This window comes from Beauveria bassiana (genome assembly GCF_000280675.1).
Source record: "Beauveria bassiana ARSEF 2860 unplaced genomic scaffold BBA_S00021, whole genome shotgun sequence".
Lineage (NCBI taxonomy): Eukaryota > Fungi > Ascomycota > Sordariomycetes > Hypocreales > Cordycipitaceae > Beauveria > Beauveria bassiana.
Genome location: NW_007930856.1, coordinates 181891 through 205979, shown reverse-complemented (window position 1 = coordinate 205979; position 24089 = coordinate 181891). Strand labels below are relative to the sequence as shown.

General features: G+C 53.4%; 9 protein-coding genes across 9 annotated transcripts; 4 read left to right on the top strand and 5 right to left on the bottom strand.

Moving 5' to 3' along the window:
- Positions 1 to 438: 438 nt before the first annotated feature.
- On the top strand, positions 439 to 1641 carry BBA_06868 (La domain-containing protein; the record flags this gene model as incomplete). Its single annotated transcript, XM_008601965.1, has 1 exon — positions 439 to 1641. The coding sequence occupies one exon, from the start codon at positions 439 to 441 to the stop codon at positions 1639 to 1641; it is 1203 nt and encodes a 400-aa protein (XP_008600187.1).
- Positions 1642 to 3246: 1605 nt separating this feature from the next.
- BBA_06867 (major facilitator superfamily transporter) lies at positions 3247 to 5105 on the top strand (the record flags this gene model as incomplete). Its single annotated transcript, XM_008601964.1, has 2 exons — positions 3247 to 3664; positions 3787 to 5105. 2 exons carry the CDS (start codon positions 3247 to 3249, stop codon positions 5103 to 5105), a joined length of 1737 nt encoding a protein of 578 aa, XP_008600186.1.
- Positions 5106 to 5464: 359 nt separating this feature from the next.
- BBA_06866 (inositol monophosphatase) lies at positions 5465 to 6488 on the bottom strand (the record flags this gene model as incomplete). The annotated part of the gene is made up of 2 exons (XM_008601963.1): positions 5465 to 6093; positions 6212 to 6488. 2 exons carry the CDS (start codon positions 6486 to 6488, stop codon positions 5465 to 5467), a joined length of 906 nt encoding a protein of 301 aa, XP_008600185.1.
- A 764-nt stretch (positions 6489 to 7252) lies between these two features.
- On the bottom strand, positions 7253 to 8049 carry BBA_06865 (uncharacterized protein; the record flags this gene model as incomplete). The annotated part of the gene is made up of 2 exons (XM_008601962.1): positions 7253 to 7819; positions 7945 to 8049. The coding sequence occupies 2 exons, from the start codon at positions 8047 to 8049 to the stop codon at positions 7253 to 7255; spliced, it is 672 nt and encodes a 223-aa protein (XP_008600184.1).
- Positions 8050 to 9332: 1283 nt separating this feature from the next.
- BBA_06864 (histidine acid phosphatase) lies at positions 9333 to 10921 on the bottom strand (the record flags this gene model as incomplete). Its single annotated transcript, XM_008601961.1, has 2 exons — positions 9333 to 10647; positions 10749 to 10921. The coding sequence occupies 2 exons, from the start codon at positions 10919 to 10921 to the stop codon at positions 9333 to 9335; spliced, it is 1488 nt and encodes a 495-aa protein (XP_008600183.1).
- A 990-nt stretch (positions 10922 to 11911) lies between these two features.
- Positions 11912 to 13374, bottom strand: BBA_06863 (uncharacterized protein; the record flags this gene model as incomplete). The annotated part of the gene is made up of 2 exons (XM_008601960.1): positions 11912 to 12477; positions 12537 to 13374. 2 exons carry the CDS (start codon positions 13372 to 13374, stop codon positions 11912 to 11914), a joined length of 1404 nt encoding a protein of 467 aa, XP_008600182.1.
- A 2120-nt stretch (positions 13375 to 15494) lies between these two features.
- Positions 15495 to 17062, bottom strand: BBA_06862 (dimethylaniline monooxygenase; the record flags this gene model as incomplete). The annotated part of the gene is made up of 3 exons (XM_008601959.1): positions 15495 to 16235; positions 16294 to 16867; positions 16923 to 17062. The coding sequence occupies 3 exons, from the start codon at positions 17060 to 17062 to the stop codon at positions 15495 to 15497; spliced, it is 1455 nt and encodes a 484-aa protein (XP_008600181.1).
- A 594-nt stretch (positions 17063 to 17656) lies between these two features.
- BBA_06861 (inner membrane transport protein yfaV) lies at positions 17657 to 19169 on the top strand (the record flags this gene model as incomplete). The annotated part of the gene is made up of 5 exons (XM_008601958.1): positions 17657 to 17808; positions 17868 to 18066; positions 18126 to 18481; positions 18550 to 18792; positions 18854 to 19169. 5 exons carry the CDS (start codon positions 17657 to 17659, stop codon positions 19167 to 19169), a joined length of 1266 nt encoding a protein of 421 aa, XP_008600180.1.
- Positions 19170 to 20415: 1246 nt separating this feature from the next.
- On the top strand, positions 20416 to 23854 carry BBA_06860 (ribosome biogenesis protein Urb1; the record flags this gene model as incomplete). The annotated part of the gene is made up of 2 exons (XM_008601957.1): positions 20416 to 20572; positions 20628 to 23854. The coding sequence occupies 2 exons, from the start codon at positions 20416 to 20418 to the stop codon at positions 23852 to 23854; spliced, it is 3384 nt and encodes a 1127-aa protein (XP_008600179.1).
- Between the last annotated feature and the right edge of the window lie 235 nt (positions 23855 to 24089).

Sequence of the window (24089 nt, the reverse complement as noted above, 5' to 3'; positions counted from 1 at the left end):
GCGCGCAGATTCGCGGCTTGGCCAAACTCAGTAGGGTGGGGCGTTACACAGGCGGTGACTGATTTTTGTAGCAATTTGATCTGGCAGAATAGCCTCTTTTTTCCCTTTGCAGAACCCTCGACGCGCATAGCAACAGCTTGGATTGACAACTCTCGAACATCATTCTCGCATTGAAACGAATACAAGATATCAAAGGTTAGTCTTTGAAATAAGCGCTGAATTTTCCAGCTTTTTCTGCCTTGAAAGTCGCGCCCGAGGATGCGAGCAGGGTTTTTGAGCCCCGCCAATGGAAGCGCAAATCTTGAACAATTGCTCACATCTCAACAGGCGCAGGAAAATAATCATCTTTCAAGAAACTAGCGGTGATTCTTGTCGCGTTCGACTTTCGACTTGACCAAAGATATTTTCAGAGCCCTTTTCCGCGTTTCAACCGCCAACATGAGCGAGGTCGACGTTGCTACCAAGCCCACCGAGGCTGTCGAGCAGCCTGCTGCTGCTGCTGCTCCCGAGACCGTTCCCGAGGCTGCACCTAAAGGCGAAACAGAGGCTACTACCGAGGCTACGGCCACTACTGAGGTCACTGCTGACGGCGCTGCTGACGGCGCTGCTGAGGCTGTTCCCGAGGCCGTCGAAACGAGTGCCGCCGCACCTAATGGTCAGGATGAAAAGAAGATTCTCAAGACCACGGCCAAGATCTCAGAGAACCGCCAAAAGAACAACAAGTTTGACCCCAGCCAGCGCGAGGTCTCGGATGACCCCGTCGCCATCCGCAAGCAGGTTGAGTTTTACTTTGGCGACTGGAACTTTCCCCAGGACAAGTTTATGTGGGAGAACTGTGGCGGCGCCGAGAACAAGCCCATCGCTGTCGAGAAGATCCACTCGTTCAAGCGCATGCGCACTTTCCAGCCCTACAGTGCCGTAGTCGCCGCCCTACGCGACAGCACATTCCTGGATGTCGAGGGTGAGGAGGGCAAGGAGACGCTCAAGCGCAAGGTGCCCTACAAACCCCAAGCCGACGCGCGCTCCAAGAACGAGGCCGCGACTGTGTACGTCAAGGGCTTTGGCGACGAGACGCCTCAGACGCAATTTGACATGGAGAGCTTCTTTGCGCAGTTTGGCGAGGTCAAGGGCCTAAAGCTGCGCCGCACCCCCGAGGGTCTCTTCAAGGGCTCCGTCTTTGTGACCTTTGCCAACGAAGAGGCCGCCAAGGAGTTTGTCAGCAAAGAGCCCGCCCCCAAGTGGAAGGAACACGACCTCAAGATTATGACCAAGAGGGCTTACTGCGAGGAGAAGGCGGAGCTCATCCGCTCCGGCAAGCTGGAGCCCAGCAGCACCACGAGCAAGAAGTTTTTCGAGGGCCAAGAGGGTGGTAGTGGTGGTCGTCGCCACGGCGGCGGTCCCCGCGACGCGGATGACTGGAAGAAGCGCCGCGAGCACGACCAGAAGAATGGGTTCCGTGGCGGACGCGGTGGCCGTGGTGGCCGTGGTGGTCGCGGTGGCCGCGGCCGTGGTGGGGGTGGTTTCCGTGGCGGCCGTCGCGACAATGAGGATCGCGGCAGCAAGCGTTCTCGTGACGATGACAACGGTGTCGATGAGCCCTCTGCCAAGAAGGAAAAGGTTGACACCGCGGTCGAGGCATAAATTGAAAGGAAGCACACTTGCAGACAAAAACAGACAAAAAAAAAGGCACAAATTACACATCATCTTTGGGAGCTCAACGGGACGACTAAAAATGAAAGGGGATCAGCAGATGGGGATAACTAGCATGTATGGTGGCAAAACAAGTGTAAATGGCGTTTTACTGGATTCCATTTGTTGGTTTCATTATTATTATTATTTTCATTTTTACGCTGAAAAGTATAGGAACAAATCTGTACCAAGATTGCAATACGTGGTGATGCGGTGCTTGATAGTTGGGTCCGTACGCAGTAGTGTACTTTGGTAGGTAATACTGTATGGCCTACGTATGCCGATGCGGTACCGGTCACATTGTTAAACGCCGTTGGCTGACTGGGATCTTGACGGCTCGCATCTCACACCTATGTATGTCAGACGTCCTCGATCACCGTTTTGGGTACAATATGCATCAAGAAACCGAGCGGAGACTCCACGGAGTAACAAAAACTTTTACTAAGCCATCTTGGGTACTACATGGGGTGAGCTAGGAAACAGCGGGGAGTATCTGAATAATCAAGGTGGCGCCGTATCGAGCGGGGCGCCGTATCGGGCGGAGGCTGACAGACTATTTATTATTATTCGTACAGTACGGATTACTTTTTTTTTTTTCTTTTTAAAAAAAATAAAAAAAATAACACCTATTTTTCTAGCTTTGTTTGGTGGCGAGAGCCGGAACTCGGGGACTTGTTTGTCGGGATATCGGCTGAAGAGATGGCACCGCGCTTGCACGAGATGAATACCTGCGACATTGCTTGACGCACCAAGAGAGAAAAGAAAAAGAAAAAAAAAAAAGAAGAGGCCTGATTCGATATTGCGGGAACGCTGTTGTAAACCGTGCATGCGTTGTCGGGGCTTTTCGCAGCGACGTTCCCCATCCAGGTACGGATACTTTTTGAGCCTGGATGACAGAGAGTATCCGTAGCTGGATGGAGAATCGTATGCAGAGATGAGTCGTGCAAACAGTCAGCAGCGTTTGGAATACAGAATTGATTTTGCCAACAGTTGATTGATAAAGTACCCCGACGTCAATTTCCTTTTTTTGAATCATGCTTCCATGCTTCGTGGCTGCAAAGCTGGCAGAGGCTTTCCATGTCCGCGGAAGCTCCGTCGTTGACAGACCCCCGGCATCTAGTCATCGGCCCTGACACCTTTCTATCCCCGGCCTGGCTTCTCCATTTAGTCCCCGTGCTCGGCCATTCTTTGCCGTAATGTGGAAACTTGGTACGGAGTAGCCTACTTGGTACTTCGTTTTTCTTCCGTGTTCGCCGTCATTAATATACAGAAATATCACAAACTCCCTCCCGCTTTACTCCCCCACCCACCCAATCCTTGCCTCGACGTTGCATTCTCAAAATCTTTTTCTGCGGCACTGCCTTGGTACCCAAGCAAGTCGTCCTGTTTTCCCATTTTCCCTTGGAACCTTTTTTTTTTTTTTTGAGCTTGGTGCTTTCTCGATAGCATTGAACGCTCATGTCTTTCCCGTCTTGGTCATCTTGCTTCGCAGCACCTCGCGTCTAAGACGTCCCTCCGACCATCAAAATTTACACACACACACACACCACCACGACCATGACGACCGCCGATCCGGAAAAGGTAGATCGGGCACCGGTTCTGTGCAAAGATGACGACCGCCGTGATCCGGAAAAGTACGAGCGTTCCGCTACATTCTCGAGCAGCAGTAGCAGCAGCAGCAGCAGCAGCAGCGACGATGATGATGACGCTGCATCGTCAAAGATTAGACAGTCGCTGTCACGCGTCGCCTCGGCCACGTCTCGCAAGTCGGGCATTTCCCGCACCGTGTCCGAGGTCCGCGACGGCATGCTGAATCAGCGCGATCTCGAGGTTGGCGAGGACGACGACGGCGGCGGCAGCAACAGCAAAGAGCAGCAGGCCCCGGATCCGAACCTGGTGACGTGGGACGGGCCCGACGATGTAGAGAATCCCAAGAACTGGTCCTTGAATAAAAAGTGGTTGGATGTTATCCTTGGTAAGTTGTATTACTTTTGTGTGTTTAGTCTGTACAAGATGCAGAAGATGTATTATATTGTTCATTACACACACACACACTCTCTCTCTCTCTCTCTCTCAACAAACTCTAACCAACTACAGTCTCCCTCTTCACCTTCATCTCCCCCATTTCCTCCTCCATGGTTGCCCCCGGCCTCCCCGCCATCGGCAAGGACCTGCACATTGACGGCCGCACCGAGCAAGTCCTCGTCATGTCCATCTTTATCGCCGCCTACGCCGTCGGTCCCCTCTTCTGGGGGCCCTTGTCCGAGCTCTACGGACGCCGCGTCGTGCTCCAAACCTCCAACGCCTGGTTCTTTTGCTTCAACCTCGGCTGCGCCCTCGCGACCACCTCGCGCCAAATGATTGCGTTTCGCTTCCTCGCGGGGCTCGGCGGCTCGGCGGCGCTCGCCATCAGCGGCGGCATCCTCGGCGACTTGTTTTCGGCGGAGCGCCGCGGCAAAGCCATGAGCGTGTGCTCGCTGATGCCGCTGCTCGGGCCGGCGATTGGGCCGATTGCGGGGGGGTGGATCGCGCAGCAGACGTCGTGGCGGTGGGTGTTTTGGAGCACGACGATTGCGTGCGGCGTCGTGCAGGCCGCGGGCTTGGCGGCGTTGCGCGAGACGTATGCGCCGGTACTGCTGCATCGGAAGCGCGTGCGGCTGGTGCGCGAGACGGGCAACACGGCCCTGCGCACCGAGTACGACCGCCCGGACCGCACGCTCGCGCAGACGCTCGCGACGGCCCTGACGCGGCCCTTTCGCCTGCTCGGCACGCAGCTCATTGTGCAGATTCTCGCCCTCTACATGACGTACCTCTACGGCACCATTTACATTCTCTTCTCCAGCTTCCCGACGCTCTTTGCCGACGAGTACCACCAGCGGCCCGGCATCCAAGGGCTCAACTACATCTCCATCGGGCTCGGCTTCTTCATCGGCACCCAAGTCTGCGCCCCGCTGCAGGACCGCATCTACGCCGCGCTCAAGCGCCGCTACGTGCCCGACGGCGGACCGGGGCGGCCCGAGTTCCGCGTGCCCTTGATGGTGCCCGGTGCCGTCCTCGTGCCCGTCGGCCTCCTCATCTACGGCTGGACCGCCGAGTACCACACCCACTGGATAGGGCCCAACATTGGCGCCTGCATCTTTTCCCTCGGCAGCATCGTCGGCTTCCAGTGCGTCCAGGGCTACCTCGTCGACACGTACACGCGCTTCGCCGCCAGCGCCGTCGGCGCCGCCACCGTCATGCGCAGCCTCGCCGGCTTTGGTTTCCCGCTCTTTGCCCCGGAAATGTATCGGGCGCTGGGCTACGGCAAGGGCAACACGATACTGGCGGTCGCGGCTATTGTGATTGGCTGGCCGGCGCCGGTGCTGCTGTGGTACTTTGGCGCCAAATGGCGTGCCAAGAGCAAGTTTTCTGCGTAATGAAAGCGGTGGTTTTTTCTGTCTTTATGTTTTTGTTCGTCTGAGTGGTGCGAGATTGCACTCTGTGCGGTTTAGAGCGGCTTTTCTTTTTTTGCCTTTATTCATATATAGCATTGCATGATCAGACGGCGTTTTTTTGCTTCATCCAGAGCATGAGGAAATGGTCAACATAGATTGGAAATGGTCAACGTGGATTGGAAATGGTGGTGTATAAAAAGACTTTTTGTTCTTATACAGTGGGTTTTGTGGCTAGAACCTCAACTAGTTATACAACTGTCAAGTTTCATCTTGTTCAAATTACTTTTCTCTCCTCTTTTTTCAACTACCCTTGTTCCCATTTCGACGTCTCCATCACGGTCCTACGACGAGTAATCCATCCTCCCATCGCCCATGAGCGTCCAAAACTCCTCCACAATCTCCTCTTGCCCGGCGGCCGGCGCCCCCCGCACCGCCAAATACACCCTCCCGTCCACCTCTGGCGCCCAGTCCCCCGGATTCCCGCTCACCATGCGCCCGCCCGCCTCCTCCAGGATGCACCAACCCGCGCAGACGTCCCAGGCCCAGCAGCCGCCCTCCCAGTAGAGGTCGAGCTCGCCGGCGGCCACGGCCGCGAGGTTGAGCGCCGCGGAGCCCAGCGACCGCATCGACTGCACCATGGCGCCGCCCGTCTCCGTCGACGCGCCCAGCCGCCGAAACGTCTCGACCTTGACGTCAAAGTTGGGGCCGTCCCGCACGGACCCCCACTCGACGGCCACGAGCGCGGTCCCGAGGCCCGTCAGCGGTCGCGGTGTCGCGGCGAGGGGTAGACGGCGCGGGGTGGCGCCGGCGAGGAGGGCACCGCGCGTGGCAAAGGCACCGTGACCGCGGATCGCCGTGTAGAGGAGATCCTGCCACGGGTTGTAGATGACGCCGACGCAGGGCTTGCGGTCAATGGCGAGGCCGAGCGAGATGCACGCGTTGGGGAAGCCATGGATAAAGTTGGTGGTGCCTAATCAGCGTCAGAAAAAGAAGAAGAAGAAAAAAAAAAAAAAAAAAAAAAAAAAAAGGGACCTTCTCATCTAGATCCCTCGTGTGATGAAAATGTTGGCCAGCCAAATAAAACTCACCATCAATGGGATCCACGACAAAGGTGGGCTCCGGACCGAGTCTCATGCCCGGCTTGTACGTCTCCTCGCCCATAAACGCCACCGAGGGAAACGCGGCCGACAGCTTGCCGGCCACCATCTTCTCGACGGCCTGGTCGGCCTCGGTGACAATGTCGACGGCGTTGAGCTTGGTGCCCGCGGCAATGTCGGCCGGGTTGGCGGCGAGGATCATGCGCCCCGCCTCGTGGGCGACGGCGACCATGGTGTCGCGGACTTGCTCGAGATTGAGGTCCGTCATTTTTTTTTTCTTCTTTTTTAACTTTGGCCTTTTTTGCAGGATTGACTGTGTATATGACCTGGAACGGTGTGTTGACGGAGAGCAAAAGTGACGGCTCGGGACGGTTGTGAGAGATGCGGTCATTAAGATGGGGCCGTTGCACCCCGCCCGCCGCTGTGGATGGAATTGGGGTTGGTTCAAAGCTTGGCCATGATGTTCCGCAGCGTGCACATGAAGATGAAAAATTCTTCAGAATCAATAATAAATTGTACCTTGATGGTTCTGCGTCAGGTTCATTCATTTTGACATCATAAGCAGCAACGCAAAACAAGGTCAATTCTTCTCTAAACAGGCATCAAGGTATTGTCTGGAAGCAACGCAGTGTAGCCGCAAAGTAATGCTTCGTGTGGAAATACTTAACCAAAAGATCCACATTGAAAGATATAGATCTCTTGACCATCACTAAAGTGGTTGATAATGAGAAATTCTGGTGTGTATTTTGAGAAAGAGAGGCTAAACTCAAAAAAAAGACGCGCCTCAGTTTCCTCAATGGTGGAAAAGAGAGAACACACCCAACCATTCTTGTATGAATGGTTTATCCTCCAGGGTAAGTAACCATCCCCGCCTAAGCCATCATGCTTCAAAATCTCCCAAATTCAAGGCCGCAAGAATGAAAATCGCGTCGAAATAGAAACTGCCAAAATAATTACAAAAAACATACGCCCTCGTTTACCCAGAGACTTTGCGCTCCCCCACCCCCCACATCAGACGCACACTGCAGAGCGCTATACATTCTCCTTGAATACCGAGTGGCGCGAGGGGCTGCCGCTCTTTTGTCCTTGGTCCATCGGCCGCGGGCTGACGCCGCGCAAGCTCTCGGCGTGGTCATCGTCAAAGGGGTTGTTGCCGCGGGGCCCGCCACCAGGACTCCGCGAGGGCTGGCGACCCCTCTCCAGATCAACATCGTGCTCCTCGCGCTCGCGCTTGGGCGTCGCCGCTAGATTCATGTTGTAGCTGCTGCCGCCGTGGTACTCGGTGCTGGTGCGACGACCGCCGCCGCGGGCCGTCAGCTCCTCCTCGTAGTAGCCGTAGTTGTCTGCCTCGTTGTCGACGCGCGTGTCCCAGGCCTCGTCGGGGTCAAGGGCGCGGTGCGCGCCGCGCGGGCCGCCGGGGTTGGCGCCACGGTTCGAGGGCTCGTACGCGCCGGCGGCGGAGCGGTTGTTGCGGTTCTTAAACTTGCGCACCTGGTCGTTGAACCAGCCCGAGACACCGCCGGGCGCAGGCTGGGGCGGGCCGTAGGGGTTATCTCGCTTGTTCCAGGGGAGGTATGACGAGAGGCTCGGCGTGGGGAGCTGGGAGGCGCGCGCGTTAGCAATCAAGGGACAAGAGAATTGTTTGGGCTCGTGTGCGACGGGGTTTATTCTCCAAAGGAGCACAGCAGGAGAGCCTCCAGGAGAGGAGATGGAAAGACACTTACGCCGAGTCTGCGTGCGCGGTATTGCGTAAAGACGATCCATCCCACTGCGGCCGCCACGGCGAGCACGACAATGGTAATGATGATGCCACCTGCCACCGACACCATTGTTGTCGTCAACGGCGGATTAAAGGATCGACGAGCTTATTTCTTGCGTCGGTTTGCGATTAATCTCCCGAGAGAAAAATCGAATATGAATGGCGTCGAGGCGTCGTCGATACTGACGGGCGTCGCGCAATGGCCCAACGGGCGGGCTCCTGTGTCTGGTCGTGGCCCGGTTACGTCGGAGTGGGTGCGCGCAGAGATGCTGCTCGCCCCAAGTCACACTGATGATGCTGGGCAACAATGGCGGGGTGTTGGCTGTCTCGTTCAGATATTTCCTCAAATCTTCTTTGGCGTCGTGTCCAGTTCGTAGGCTCTGTGTGCGTTGCCGTTGACGTTTTGTTTGAAAGTTGCAGGGGGGGAATGAGGCAGGTCAAGAAGCTGGGGCTGAGCTGGGCAACTGGGATGTGCAGAGCTACCTAATAAAAGGTCTTCCTTGATGCTGCTACAAGTGGGCTGACGTGCCAGTAATCCGTACCCCGTATTAGGTACCTACCTTAGGTAAGGTAGGCACAGTTGCTGATGGTACTTGTGCTCTGTACCTAGCATGCAGTTAAGATCTGCCTTGGCTTTAGATTACAAGGACTCGTTTGAGCTAATAAATGGTAAATAATGCAAAGCACCAAGCAAGATGTAATAAAATAGAAAGACAAAATGCATCGATTTGCAACTGGCTTGCGACCCTCTCCGTATCTAGGAACTGGAACAGGTACCTACCTGGTAAAACACGAGTTGTTATCTGCTCATCAATGGACCCAGAGGATCCTCTTGGCTCTTTACAGAGGCGGGCGCTAAAAGTCTCTAGCGACAGCCTTGTCACGGCCTCTGCCAGGAAAGGAAAAGCGGTGCTAAATATTTAAGTGTTTCATTATTATTAGGTAGTTACCTATGGCTCAAGTCTCACATACATTTATTATCATGTCAAATCATTAGCCATATCGGGCTCAAGAATTCTTCGAGTATACAAATGACCTAGCTCAGGCAACTCTCAAGTAGAATTACATATACCAGCTCCAGAAATGCCTCTACAGACTCCAAGTATGGCCCACCGCCAGTAAACAGCAAAAGCTTACGCAGCGCTTTTAGGCTCCAGTATAAGAGACAAGGCCCAGCCAAGGCCATCCAGCTGATCATCACCTCATTAGCACAGCATAGACTCCTGGTGGTGACTCTAAATGTATGCTTGCTCTAAGTATTTGCTGATGCCTAATCTCATATAAACTATTCTTTCTTTGGAAAAACAATATGCTCATGCGTTCGTTACGCTGCCTCATTGCGGCTCTCTATACTCACTCGCAACGGCTCCATTCACCGCCGCTCGTCGCAAACGACATGGACTTGACAAACTTGTCCAGCGTGCAGCGCCCCAGCTCATCCGCATCACATCCACGCAGTGGCACCACGCGCTCGTTGAGAAGCACGCGCACCAGCTCCTCACCCTCCTCCTCGTCACTGCCGCTGCCGCACCGCATCTTCTCCACGTACATGCGCGCGCCAAACGGCACCGCGCGCGACGCCGAGTACCCGCCAAGCTGCTCCGGCGACCTGCGCTCCGTCGTCGGTAGGTCCGCGGTGCCCTCAAACAGCCGCATCGCTGTAAACACCGTCATCATGCCGTTGTCGTGGCTAAAGTCGGCGTACAGCGTGCGGTTGAGCGGAAACGTCTCCAGCGACGCGTCAAGCGTCGAGTTGGTCGACGTGTGGTCCTGCACGGGCTTGCCAGTGAGCCGCGCAATCAGCTCATTGACGAAACCGACGCCCTGCGACGACGCCAGGTCCCGGCCTGGCCCGTACACGTACCACTTCTCCAGCGACTGGTGGTAGTCGTAATTGCGCCACTCATTCCGGGAAAAGGCGCGGCAAAACGGCGACAGCGCGAGCTCGGGCGAGGCCACCGTCTCAAAGGGGCAGAGCTCCATAAAGTAGACGGTGTTGTCAATGTCAAACTTGGCCCCAGGCAGCTTCTTGCTCAGTCGCTTCTGCACCGACGGTACCCATATGTCCTTCCACTCCTGTTGCTTCGCAGCGCCCTCCTTCTTGCCAGGGCCATCCTCGAACAGCTTGCAGCTACCGTGCTCCAGAGTGTTGTTGTAACCCTCCTCCTCCGGAATCACCAGGATGCGCGAAGCAAAGTCGTCGCCGTTGCGGCCCTGGGCCCAGTAGTAGGCCTGAGTGAAGTTTTGCGCCGACATGATGACGCGCTCGGACCCAGAGGCTCTGACAAAGGGCTCCGTCTCGGAGACTAGGTCCTTGTAGCGGTGATAAAAGAGCTTCCCCGATTCAATCATTTCATTCTCACCGTACAGAGACAGGTCATCAGCAATGAGCTCATACTTGTAATCTTTGAAGAATTCGAATCCCTTTGTGTATTCGGTAACATTTCGCTGCAGTTCCTTTACGAGGGCCGAGTACTTGGCCCCCTTGTCGGCCGACGGTCCCCGGGAACCGTGCCTCGACAGGATTTGGGCAAAAGTCACTTTGCATTCGGATGGGATCGCGGGATCGATCTCGGACGGCGCGGGGCCCCAGGGTGAATATTGTCCCCAGGTGCCGAGCGAGCCTGAGCAAGTCGCCTCGCTGGTGCAGCATGTGGAGGCATGGCCACTATTTCAACGACTGCATTAGCACGAGGTTCCAGTTGGGCACGCAGAGCCCGAAACAGACCAATGCGGGCATGCGCGAGAGTCTAAGGAAGAAGAACATACACAGCAAGGAAAAGAGCCGCTGCGATCAAAGTTGAGCCCATTGCCAGCTTGAGCAGTATTTGTCTCGGTCGCTTGTTTGCTGTAGGATCCCCCAGATCACTGATCCGTCCATCACCCGGCTCGTCGCCATGGATGGCCGAGTATTTGTAGCCTCTGCTGCGCTTACTATCCATGATTCTGCAAAGTGTCGAGGACCAACAGCCCTCGTCGGTTTCCACACGTGCGTCAATGTCGAGCTCGGGTTGTGGGCTTTTGTGGGTGCTCTTATTGGGCTTGCGGAGAGTTCCGGTCGGCAGCGAGGACGGACGAACGGACAGTCGACAGGGGTACAGTAAGCGGCGTTGTCATAGCCTCCGAAGCTTGTATAAGCGAGAAAGAAGAAAAAAAGAGGAAGCTGCCGCTGTGCTGGTAGTTGAGTTGAAGGATGAGAAGGGAAAGAGGCATTATAGCGCTGGTGGAACAATGGGTGTCGTGGGTGGCGCTGTGACACGGCTCCAGTAAACAGGCTTCAGGGCCACCTCGGATCCTGGGCTAATCATTGTAATAATAACTTGTTTGCGGACATTTGCGTTCTTTGCATTTAACCCGCACCCAGCATCGGGCCTGAATGCAGCTCACCATTACGGTCCTTAGATCCGGTCCACGTTTTGCAGCTTGGACGCCTACTGGCCAGAGGTACTTTTCCAGGTAACATCGGTGCTTTGATTGTCTTCATTGTCTTTGCTCCTTAGGTATTAGTCTCCCTCTCTACTGGGCCATGTTTCGCCCGCACTCGCGCCACGGATCTATTTATTTAATCACGATTCGCCATTTGGCTCTGAAACAGCAGTGGTATTCCAACGAGTAATTCCAAGACATCGAAACCAACTAGCAACAACTTATTCATATCATGTCCAACCAGTTCTGATTACCTGCAAGGACAAGATCGTCCATTGGCAGCGATGCTGCCCTCAGAAGATAAATACTAACACTGCCACTTTTCCTGAAGTATTGCAGTATTAAACTCTTTCTGCGCATTGCCCGAATGCGCTCATCCTCCTCTAGCACCCAATAACGTCTCCTTCTATCCTTTCCAGTCTTTGCCGGAACTGTATGGGTATAATATCCAACTTTTCATCGCTTCCCCCAACGTATTATAGTCAGTCGCAGGCAACCTTCTACAGCTAAAGGGCGATCCCGACGCTAAATGGTAGCCCCTTTGCCTCTTGGCCAAACGTAACGCATCGCTCCACTGGTGTGGGCAATTCGTGCGGCGATGGCGTGTAATATAGCGAGGGCTGACTTCCTGTCTCGCTATTGTCGCCGCAATTACTAGTGGACATTGAGTGCAGGGACTCGTAGCTGTGATGGGCTTCGTTGTCGGGCACGCACGAATAGAAACCATCAATGTCCTTGATTTTGGTAACACAAGCCAGACTGCTCTCTCGCGGAGGCTCCGAAAACACAAAGCCAGAAAATCTCCCAGAGAATGGCTTCTTCTTTCTCAAGGGCGGCCGTAGAACTAGCGGTAGTGGCGGCGGCATGGGATTGGTGGTTTTATCACAGGCGAGTGGTGGTGGACATGCTTGCCGCTGGATTCCAGTGCACTTTGTGCCCAGCCCATCGTTGATGTTGGACCGTGTCGATGAATCGGCTGGCCCTGTAGATAGTCCATCCTCACCGTGGAGTCGCTCCGCAAACGACGGGGCTGATGGAGGCAGCGCCGGGATTGATGGCATGGGTTCTAGATCTGATCACGAATAAATTAGAATGCAAACAAACCCGATCTTTGTACCTGTGAGAATTTACCAGTCAAAGTACGAGAGAGTGAGTGGAAAGAGTGCGCACTCGACGGCCGACTGGGGTTGTACAGGCTCTGTCTCTCCACGACATCGTCAATCTTCTTCTGTAGTCTCTCCACTTCCTGCATCGCAGTGACCACCCTAGCCCTTATGGCCTCGACAGCAGGTGCGGTATATGACCCTGACCGCACCATCTGTATTGAGCTGTTCTTGTGTGTGTCTGTCAACGATTTAGGGCTGGAGTTCCAATCGCCCACACCCGAGGAATGAGAGAAACTCTCCGGTGTGGCCCTTGTCGAGACGCAAGACAGCGACGGCATGCTCCTTTGCGGGTGCAACTCCGAGCTGCGTTCGGCTTCCTCTCTGGCATATGCAGGCGGGGGAGTTGGCGATATACATGGCAGCTCAAATGGGGGCAGCAGGGGCGAAAGGCGATGCTGTGTTCTGAATCTTCTAAGCTCCGAGGGCTCAAAGGCTTGAAGGCCCTCGCGTCGTAATTCCGGTTCCCAGTCATGCGCCGGCGCTGATTGACCAGGTATTCGTAGAAACTCTCGCGTTGGTGGCGCGTGAAGTACCTCTGAAGCATGCATGCTCAGAGGCATGACTGGAAAGGCGTGCTGAGACCCTGACGTCAAATGTCGAAAATCGGTCGGAGCGGATATCAACATTTTTCGCGACGAGGCATCGGATTGATTCCGCTGCCGACCGAAAATTCCAAGTTTCGCCGACTGAGCCGTTGATTTCGATGCTGTTCTAGCGAGCCTCAACGACGATTCCGTCGACGACCGGCCAAAGAGAGGACGCGCCTGAGGCTCTGGCTGGTCGGTAACGACAGCGGCAGACATTTTTTCTTCGACTGCGTAATTGTGTTAATTCTGAGTTCTCGGGAACGGCAGGGATGGGGTAAAATTGGATCAAAAAAAGGGTGCATTGAAGGGCGGACTGTAGTGCAAAACGGTCGGAACACTCACCGTGACTCTGGGGTTGACAGTGGAATGTAAGTGAAAGTGGGATGCAACACCACGACAACCACGACAGCGATCCCGTGGCATGTGCACCGGTCGAGACGATCATGCTCTAATCCAATTTTCTAGCTTCATACTTCTTCCCGAATTAGCAAAGCCGCGCGCTGATGAGGTGACTTGGTCAAAGTATATACTGGTGAGACCCGCTATATAGCAAGATACTTTTTTTGTTGTTGTTGTTGTTGTTGTTGTTGTTGTTGTTGTAAGTGACTGCTCTGAGTGATGAAAAAGGCTACGGCAATCTGGCGACGGGGCCATAATGAGAACCAGCGATCGGGTCAATTGGGGCGAAAATAGATCATGAGGAATAACAAAAAAAACACGAAAAAAATTCAGACGTCGTCATTTGAGTCCAATGATGGATCCATCTTGGTGTCATCCGCAACGAAGATGGTCACGATCATTGGTGGCGGCTGAGCAGAGACATGACAGAGAGATGCAAACGCAAGGCGTTGATAGGTCATCGAGGATGATGCCACGAACCAGTCGGACGGCTGCACAGGGTGTCCGGCATCAATTGGTGCCCAGCAGCAATGAGTCGCTAGAGGCGGTCTTGGCTGGGCTCCGAGCTGGCGCACCACACTACAATGTCGCGACCCACTGGCTCTGGTCAGACGGTCATTATCGCGGAGCGAATCGATGACTTGCATGCCACCTTGTCGTGACGCTGCGACCCAACGGGCCCCATTGTTCGCCGCCACGGTCGCTGCCTAGGGGGTGTGGTCGCGTGGGCACAGGTGATGAACCTGTCATTGTCAAGCAGCATTCAGCCATCGACACGCTCGCAGATAAACTTTGGCCCATCTCGCGGCCGCCGCTTCGAGTCAGGGACGCAGGCGATGGCTTGTTTCTTTTGCATTTCCGCTTTCGTCTAGGCCGTGTTTTCTCCCTCGCGTCAGCTTGCCACCTTGCGTGAACATGGGTCTTGGCAGCGCTCGAAGGAAGGATTTGGCCACTCGCTTCTCTCAAGTATACAAGTATACGAGAATGTATAGTTTGCGGGTATATCCAAGGTAGTTTGTCTGGCAGGGCAGAATTCGGGGCTGCCGGGCACATTAGTTAGTAAGTTAGTTAGCACCGGGGATACGACCCAAGAATGATGCCAAAGTGTCCAAGGAAAAGTGGTGCATACTGTCTCCGTCCGGGGCCGTCAGCCCCGCGAATGCTTCCAAGAATACACGCCGTCTCCTTGAAAATCGTTGAAGAGGGTGTGTTGATGGTGCATCGCGTTTGCTTGGAGATGCCGCGGTGATTTAGCGGTTGTCCACGTTTGGTAGAAATGTCTCGGCTCAAAGATGGCTCTGCACGAGTGAATCTGCAGCGAAAAGGGGCGTTTCTTTAGCCTGGAGGCATGTGAAAGGTAATCCACCAACGGAACGATGACAATGGGGTCAAAGCCCGGCTGCTTGTCTCACTTTACGGGCGAGGCCGACAGAATGGGCGATGATTGTGAGGGCGAAAAGCAGTTAGCGAGTGGGGGAGCAGGCCGACGGGATGGAATGGTGGGCAGCCACTATTTACTGGTGCCTGCAAACAGATGCCGGCGGAGGGCAGTATCACGGGATTGACCGACCGGCCAGGTTCGGTCAGATTTGTCATGTGGAAGCCGATTAATGACTGAATTTAGACACATGAAGTAAGTTGTGCTAGAAGATCTGCGAAATCCTCGCCCACCGTTAAAGCCACCTCGAACTGGATACTTACACAGCATATGCCCAGTGATGGATAATCAGCCATCCTCGGCATGTTGAGTGCCTAAATACTGGGAAGCGCTCTACATGAATCTCTAGCACCTGATTTATTCGCCTATAAATACAAAATCTTTAAAGAATGGTACTGTTCTGTAGTCTGGTGGATGCAGTGTACCTATAATCCTATAATGAGCCTTTCGGTATGAGAGCCGACCGACCGCATTGGCCATTGCAAATTTAGTTATTCACTCAAAGTCGAGGTCTTGGCTTTTCATTCGTTTTCGAGACCTCCTTCTGACTTTCAGAGTATTCTGCATTTTTCCTTCGCCAGAGCGCCTTTCGCCGCTCGTGGCCCTCCAAGAATGCGCGAAACCATTCCCGTCTAAACGGGGGCAACCTCCTCCCCACGCCGCCTTCCCCGTGGCCCGCGAGCTCCCTCAGCTTTTCAAAATAGTCTTCAAAGTCTGGAAACACGAGCGCAAACTTGGCTCCGTCGCCGCGAGCCCTGATCCTCTCCGCCTCCCACTCGCGCCGCTCCTCCAGCGGCGGCAGCGTAGCCCGTCCCGCGAGCAGACGGGCCGCATACACTGCCTGCCACTCAAAGACTTTGAAAGTCAGGCCGGCATTCACGGCACCGACAAAGAGCAGTGTGGGGTCGCCCTGCCAGACGACGTGCTGGTAAAGATTGGGTACTCGGTTGTTGCGCACTGGCACTGCTGGCAAGAATGGCAGCGTCCAGCTGTAGCCGGTTCCAAAGATGATATGGTCGACGTTGGTAATCGAGCTGCCGTCAATGAGGTGGACGGTTCGGCCCTCGATACGGTCTATTGATGGATGCTGTTTGATTAGAGGGTGGTTGAATGCTTCCTCTCCGAAATAGCCGTTTACAGTGTGTCCAATCTTGATGGCGTGGACAGGTGCTTCGGCAACTTGGGTCAAATCAAAAGCAATGTCTCCCGCCGAGACAGATGCCCCTACAACCACGGTACGCTGCTCATGTCAGTATTTTATCGTTGGAGATTTTACTTTCAAAATAGTAGCTACTTACTTTGCCTTTGAACAGATGGTTGCCTCGAAAGTGCTTACTGTGCACAACACTCCCCGGGCGCGACTTTTGTAGCTGTTCCAACCCCGGAATGGCAGGAATATAAGGAACAGAATAATGGCCTGTGGCAACAATGACGGCATCAAAATACTCGCTCCACCAATAATCTTGAGTCTTGCCCTCTTTGCGTAAAGTGAGCTTCCACTCCCCATTGATTTTCTCGGCTCGTTCGACGGTGGTGCTGTATGAGACGTAGTCTTGATAGCCATTCCTCTCCACCAGACTCGCAACGTAGTCACGCATGACGCGCCAGTGTCTGAATGGTGTATCTTTTCCATGAAGCGCTATCGACCGTTGACTTTTCTCTGGGGGTATGGGTTCCTGGCTAAACTCCATCGGGAGCGAATCAATGTTGGTCTCGAGGTATGGGTACACCGACGACTCAGTAAAGCGCGGCTGGTCGGATTTGGGTGTAAATGCGGGCAGCTGCGCTGGAATAGGAAGCGGCACGTCAGCAGTTCGTTTGGCGAGCGCATCAAAGTTAGTCTCTGCGGGTGGCGCCGTGGTATCGCCTATCCTTGGGTGTCATTTGTAAGTCCCTCGTCTTCTCATGCTGGGCGGTCTATACACACCAACATCCTCCCAGTCCTTCGCGACGCTCAAAAACTCTTATGATATCAAAGGTTTTCTCACGGGCCAATGCATCTATTGTAATGGCGCCAGCAGGGCCGACGCCAATCACGGCCACGCGCTTTACTGGAGATGAAGACATTGGTGCATCATGGGCTGTGAGATCAAGTGGTGGTCGACGGATGCCGAGACCGGAGACCTTTATACTTGCCCAACCAGCCAGTCTCGGTATTCATTTGCCAGATTTCCTTCTCCTCTTCGATTTATATGGTGGCTTGAGCGCACGCCAGGCGAATCGTTGATCACGCAATCGCCTGGTCTATGCTGCCAAGGACATGACACCCAAACAGCACAACATATGTATTCAGAATACGCCTCTTGATTCAGCTGTTTTATAAATCATCTCCAACTTTATCCGTACGAAGCGCTCATATGGTGGTTTTAGCGGATCACTTGCACGTCAGGCGAATAGTCGATCACGCCATAACATTGTCCAAGTCGCTAAAATTCATAACATCCAAGCAACGGCGCAAAGAAATATACTACCATGGGTATCAGATTTTCATTCACTAGAGAAGCAAATTACACGGAAACAAGCTTAAATATTGACTCTGGCGCAGATACCGATACCGATAGCTAGCCGTGGCCGCAAGGGTTCTCGAAAGGGCACACACCGCTCTGACTATTAAATGCGCAGCAATTCAGTAATAAATTTTCTTCTCGTGAATCAAAAAAAATGCATATCGAAAAGCATATTGGTAGCGCTTCACAGAGTGATTCGTCTGGAATCTGGGAGATATCAAAGTCGCAGGATGAGCAACAACACATCACCGATACCTCTCCATCTGTGGATTATGGCTCCAGCTTGGGAAGAACAGCACGTCGCAAGTAATGATAATTTTCGCCCCTCGAATCCCTTCTTTGACGGCTATTGACAGTTTTCACAGGGTCGACATTTCTGTCTTGGTCGTTCTCTTTCTCGGCCTTCTCGTTTTCCAGCTTGACCGCATGAATCTCGCTAGTGCATTGACAGGCGGGTTCGCAAAGGACATTTCGATAAATCAAAGTACCGTCAATCTGGGGAACCAATTGATGTTTATGAGCACTGTGATATTCGAGATTCCGTGCAACATGATTCTCCAACGGGTAAGACAAAGTGGAAGCCCCCGGAATCACACCATGTGGAATTGACATGCCCTCTGAAGCTAGGCCCTAGAAAATGGATTGCTGGCCAAGTCTTTGCATTTGGTCTCACAGCAACAATGCAAGTCTTTGTGAAGAATAGGGCTGGCTTCCTGGCGGTGCGATTGATGCTTGGCTTCACTGAGGCCGGCTACATTCCCGGTTCTATATATACGCTCTCCACATGGTATACGCCGAGTGAATTGGCCAAGAAAGTGGCCATTTTCTTTTTTGGCATGTTTGGCGGAAACGCCCTCAGTCCGGTGCTTGCATCTGGAATCCTTCGTCTGGATGGAATGCAAGGGCTTCGTGGTTGGCAGTGGCTGTTTCTAAGTATTCAACCCCGTCATATTTGGGAGGATCATGACCCGACTAACATGTATGTCTAGTCGAAGGGCTGTTTACACTCTTGATCTCGTTTATTATTATTCTATGTCTGCCGCATAGTGTTGACGAGGCATCACCGCTCGTGGGACCTGGTATCGTTCGGCTTTCGAGCGCCGAGAAGGAGCTGCTTCAGAGCCGACTAGCCGCAGAAAAGGGTCCTCAGAAGGAGGACGAAGAGGTCATGGACTGGCAACTTATCTGGAGGGTCGTGTCTCACTATCGCCGCTGGCCAACATACGTGTCCTCCTTTTGCGTCTTTTCAACTTGGTCCCCACTGACAACTTACACGCCATCAATCATCATGTAAGTTGAACTAAGAGCTTCTTCTCTGATGCCTTGCTCACGCTTTTTTTTTTCTCGCCAGGTCTCTAGGGTTTGCACGCATAGAGGCCAATGCTCTCGCAGCCGTGGGTGCCTTTCTGGCACTTGCCGTAGTATTCTTCTTCGCATATGTCAGCGACAGGACCAATCTCCGCGGCGGCACGGTCATTTCCGCGCAAGTCTGCTACCTCATTTGTGTCGTTGTCGCCCGACAAGTGCATCCGGTGGTAGGCAAGTGGTCACGCTGGGGATTGTGGACAGCAGTGAATAGCTTTGCAGTTGGCTACCACCCAGTGTCGAATACGTGGCTCCAACTGAATTGTCGCGATCGACGAGAGCGCAGCATTGGTATCGCGTAAGTGAGGTTGCTAAGATGAGGCAAGAAGACATTACCCATTGGGCAGTGGCTAATATGGTTGCACCGTTTCTTCTAGCATGTGGGTAATGTCCTCCATTAGTGGTTTGATGGTTGGCACGCAATATTTTCAGGCGAATGACTCTCCATTGTAAGTCACTGAGCTCGTTGGCTTGTTCTGTTCTGTTAGTGTTGCGCTGTTGCTGACAATACATACCTTGGCTGCAGTTATCACACAGGTTTACGCACTATAATCATCATGATTGTCATTGGCATATTTTTTGCGGCTTTCCAAATTGGTGTTTATATAGTACACAACCGCCGAGTGGCAAGAAAAGAGGTTCGGGGTTTTGGTAGTGAGGCGACGACTATTGTCTATGTTCCTTGAGCAATCAAGGGCTTATTGTCATTGACTTGAAGGACGGCATAAATGATTTAAAATGGCCCGATTTGATACGCCTTTTCAGCCACTATCGATAGCTCTGTAATATTGGCCTTCGTTCCCAAGCCGTAGCCAACAAGAAGGTGCATATAGTCGCCGAGTTAGCTCAACCCCTGGCTTGTGCATAAGCATGTGGCAAGCCACATTTCTTCAATGGATGTTGCTGAATGAAGATGGCGGCTGCCGTATTTGGAATCAAAGATTTAATTTCCATCGGTGATGACACCTACGAGTAGATTGGGATTGTATTTCGGCTTTGAAAAAAAAAAAAACAAGGGCACAAAGCTCAGAAGTCTTCAAACTTGGAAGAGAAGCGAAAAACCCCCAGGCCTTCCTTGGCCTATGTTCAGGCTAGCCAATTGTTGATTTGGCGTGTTGAATTAGGTAGGCATTGTATTGTCGTTGGCGTCAAGTCACGACGCAAATTATCAGAGAATCAGCACCTACACACGGTATCTGAGTGCAATTTTTCCATGTCTTTATCTTTTCGGCACTCGCTTTCTGTTACGCAAAGACCTTCTTAAAAAAAAGAATAAGGCACGTCAAAATGAGTCGCAACGTCGCTTTAGAAGTCTGTATTTTATTTCAGAGAATTAATTGAATTCTGCACCGCCCATCTCTGCCATCTCTGCCATCTCCACTGTGTTCCGCCAGATACCCCGCTAGCATTCAGCCTTTGCCCTTCCTAGAAGGTGGGACGGCGGTGGCTTGCGGCAGTACACCAAAATTCTGGGATGCTTCCAAACTTTTGGCCATCATCTCGACATTTGGCGCCGACCCTACGCTCGACAATTCAAGCCCTATTACAATGGGTAAACGGGCTTCAGGGACGAGTGAGGGCGCTGCCGCTTACAACAAGCGCCAAAAGACATATCACGATGTCCCGACTGGCGAGGATGTCTATGCCAGCGACCAGCTGAGAAGGCTACTGGCATTTGATCAGAACATTCGAAATGCACGACACGGTATGCTCGCTTGCCCAATGCTTTCTCATCACGGCTTTCACTCTAACTTCAATAGGCCTTCAGTCTTTCAAGAACCTTCTCGACCAAATCAAATCTGCGGGGGCCGACCGCGAAGCCAAACTCGCCATTGTCCGTGGCTACCTCCAGTCTGTCCAACCCCGAGATACCGGTGAAGAGGCCGTCTTCCTCAACGATATCATGGAGATGTGGTCATTTGCCTCGCAAGTCAATGACGACGGCGTCATGTCATCTGTCTCCGTCGTCCTGGCTCTCCTGCTTCAGGTCATCTCCGACAACCTCGACATGGTTCCCTACGGACTCGGCATTTGCCAAACGCTTCTGCAAGAGCGCCAGCTCAAATCGTTGTCGCGCAACCTCTCGGCCGAGAAAGGCAAGGGATTCATCATCTCTCCGACCCTGCGACTGCTGCGCGAAGCAGTTTGCCTCGATGGCGGTGCCTTTGCGAAGCGCATTTTCCGCGCCCGTGCATCTACATTCGCATCGCTCGCCAGAAACCTCGAGATTGTACATGCTGGCGATGCTCCCGAGGATGTGCGCAAGGCTTCGGTTCGTACCAATGCCGTGCGCTTCTTCCTAGCCTGCCTCAAATTTCTCAACGCAGATGGGCGCAAGGAGCTTCTTGCCCAAAAAGAGCTATTGTCGCACGTTACTTTCATGATGAAGAATGACCCGCCGTTCCTGGCAGTGGAAATTATCACCTCGCTCAAGACCAACATTCTCATGGACTCCAAGCTTGCGCGCGATACCAAGTTCAAGAGCTTCAACACCAAGACTTTAATGCGCTTCCTCGGACTATACACTTACAGCTACTCCTCTGCCGCCCCGGACGACGTCAATGAAGTCATTGAAAAGGCTCACCAGTTTCTCGTATACGCATGCACAAATTCCACAGCTGGTGTACTATATCCATCCAAGGGCTTGTATCCAAAGGAATCTGGCGAAGAGAGCTCGACGTCGCGTCACGCTAGTCGAGCCAAGGCCGACGGCAATCTCTGGGCCGACAAGTTTCGCGATGGTGTCCCCGTCTACAATTTTGTTCTCTCCGAATTCGCTAGTAAGCTTCGTCCATGGTCGAATTTGAAACACAATGAGCTCCTCGTTGCCATATTTCAAGCAGCCCCCGAGCTCATTGCCGACTACTTCTTCAATAACCGCTCCTTTACTTTTGAACCAAAGTTGACCATGACTTGGATTGGCTATGCCGCATTTCTTTTCAACACCATGACGATACCTCTGCCTCCCGCTTTTGGCGATGCTGCTCTATACGCCAACACCCCTCCTCCTACTTCCATTCTCCTCGACAACATCATTCCTCAGCCCATCAATCAAAAAGTCTTAATCCGCTGCTTGTCTCCAAAATCTCACCTCACATCCTTCTTTGCTACAAGAATCCTTGTTCAGGCACTCGAAAAGCTTGCAGTGGCTCTGAAGATGCACGAAGACGGGGAAAGAAAAAAGAAGCCAATCTGGACAGATGCTTCAAGAAGATTAATAGACTCCTTCTGCCAAAGGATACCAGATATGAAGGAAGTGGTTCGCTGCTACAAGGGTATCCCCACCGAGAACGCATTGCATAAAACATTAGCGAGTCGACTACTTCGGCTTTACTACGAAATTGTGCCGCGTGTGGCACTCGCTGCCAACTTTGATGTCTCGCCATTCTTCGTCGAGGTACTGGGGAGTATTCAAAATCAGAGCAACGACCCAGTCACTGCCTCGTACGCAGTCATGGAGCTCAAGAACTTGGTGTCAATCGCCAGCTACTCTCCCGGTATGCGATGGTTTGTCAAGACAAGCAGCAGCAACGGTGGAAAGGGCTATTCTGCCTTTACATCACTACTGCAAATTCTGTGCGAGAGTGACGACACTGCCCCCTTGGCCCAGCTGCAGTCGGTGCTCGCTGACGTAGCTATCGAGAACCAGATTGTGGCCAAGGACACGAGGTTGGTCGCTCTATTACGTGCTCTACGCTGTGCTGCCTCGGATTCAAAGACTGCGAATATTCCCTGGGCGTACTTGGACAACTGCGTCACGAGGTGTGCTGGCTCGCCGATCAAGTACCTGGAGCAAGTCAACACGCTGCCCAAGAATGGGCAGTTTAGTCTGCTCAATATCGTTCTGCAAGAGCAATTGTCTTTTGCCCTCGATGGCGCTGACAAGACAACAATAACTGAGATTGGAAAATTCCTCTCCTTGTATTTCAACGCTTTGAGTCTCACAGGAGAGAGCAAAGATCACGTCAAAGAGAGCTATTCCAAAATCTCGGAGCAAATATCAGCGACAAAAGCGACCAAAATGGCCAGCCTGGGCGATAAATCAGAAAAGAAGGCATTGCAGCGCATCGCCATCGAAGAAGAGCCCGAGTCGAGCACCTTGGCCGAGGCCAGCGTCCAGCCCGGTGTCATAGTCGACGAAGCGCGCCTCGAGGAAATGCTTCACCAGGATTTCACCCTCGAAGACGACAACAGCGCACTCGTCAAATGGTCCGCGAAGAACGTCGAAGACCTCGTCGAAGACGGCCTCGCCGCCGGCCTCGTCAAGCTGCTCGCCTCGCCGCACACCAGCATCCGCAAAGAAGCCCTCACCAACATTCTCAAAATGGCCGCCAAGATTAACGAATCGTCCTACGACGAGAAGAAGCAAGTCTGGCTGCTCCTCTCCGAGCTCGCCGAGTCGAGCCGGCCTCACGTCGACGCCGGCCCCGTCCCCTCGTCTTTCCTCTCCTTCACCGCGCACGCCCTCGACATCCTCAAGAACCCGCTGCACCCGCTCTACCCCAAGATCAACGCATTCCTCGCCCGCAGCCCCGTCTGGCCCCGCGACAAGCTGCCCATGGCGCACGACATTTTGCACGGCAGCCCCGGCGACGACGACCGCTACTACACGGAGCTCGCGTGGCTGCTCGCGCACCTCCTCGACAGCCTGCGCACGCCCGCCGACCTCGCCGTCTTTCGCAGCAAGCGCTGGTTCGAAAAAGTGCTCGCCCTCGCGGCAAACCCGTACCTGCGCGCCAACTTGAAAACGCGCATTCTGCGCATCGTGTACCGCGCCACGCGTATCGATGGCGGCAGCACAACGCTGATTACGCGGTTCGGCGTCATGAGCTGGCTCGCGGCGCTGCGCGCGGGCTGCGTGGCTCCGGACGATAGGGCCGTCTACGCGGCGCTGATGCGCAGGGTGTGGGAGACGTGTGACCAGGCGCGCGTCACGGCGTGGAGCAAAGGCGGCATTCAAAAGCTCTTGGAAACGACGCTGGGTTAGTGCATGGCGGTAGTTATTGGCGTTTCATCTTTGAATTTTCATCATGTGGGTGGGTGGATGAGTGTAAAAAGCATAGGTAGATAGATGGCTAGCTGATGAGCCGGCGTGTAGATTGGTAGACTTACAATTAACTCGAGCCAAATTTCAAGGAATCATTATGACCTGCAACGTATCAAGATCAATTGGTACTATTATTCTCTTTAAATCCCAAGAAAGTTTCCAAAAAGAAAAAAAT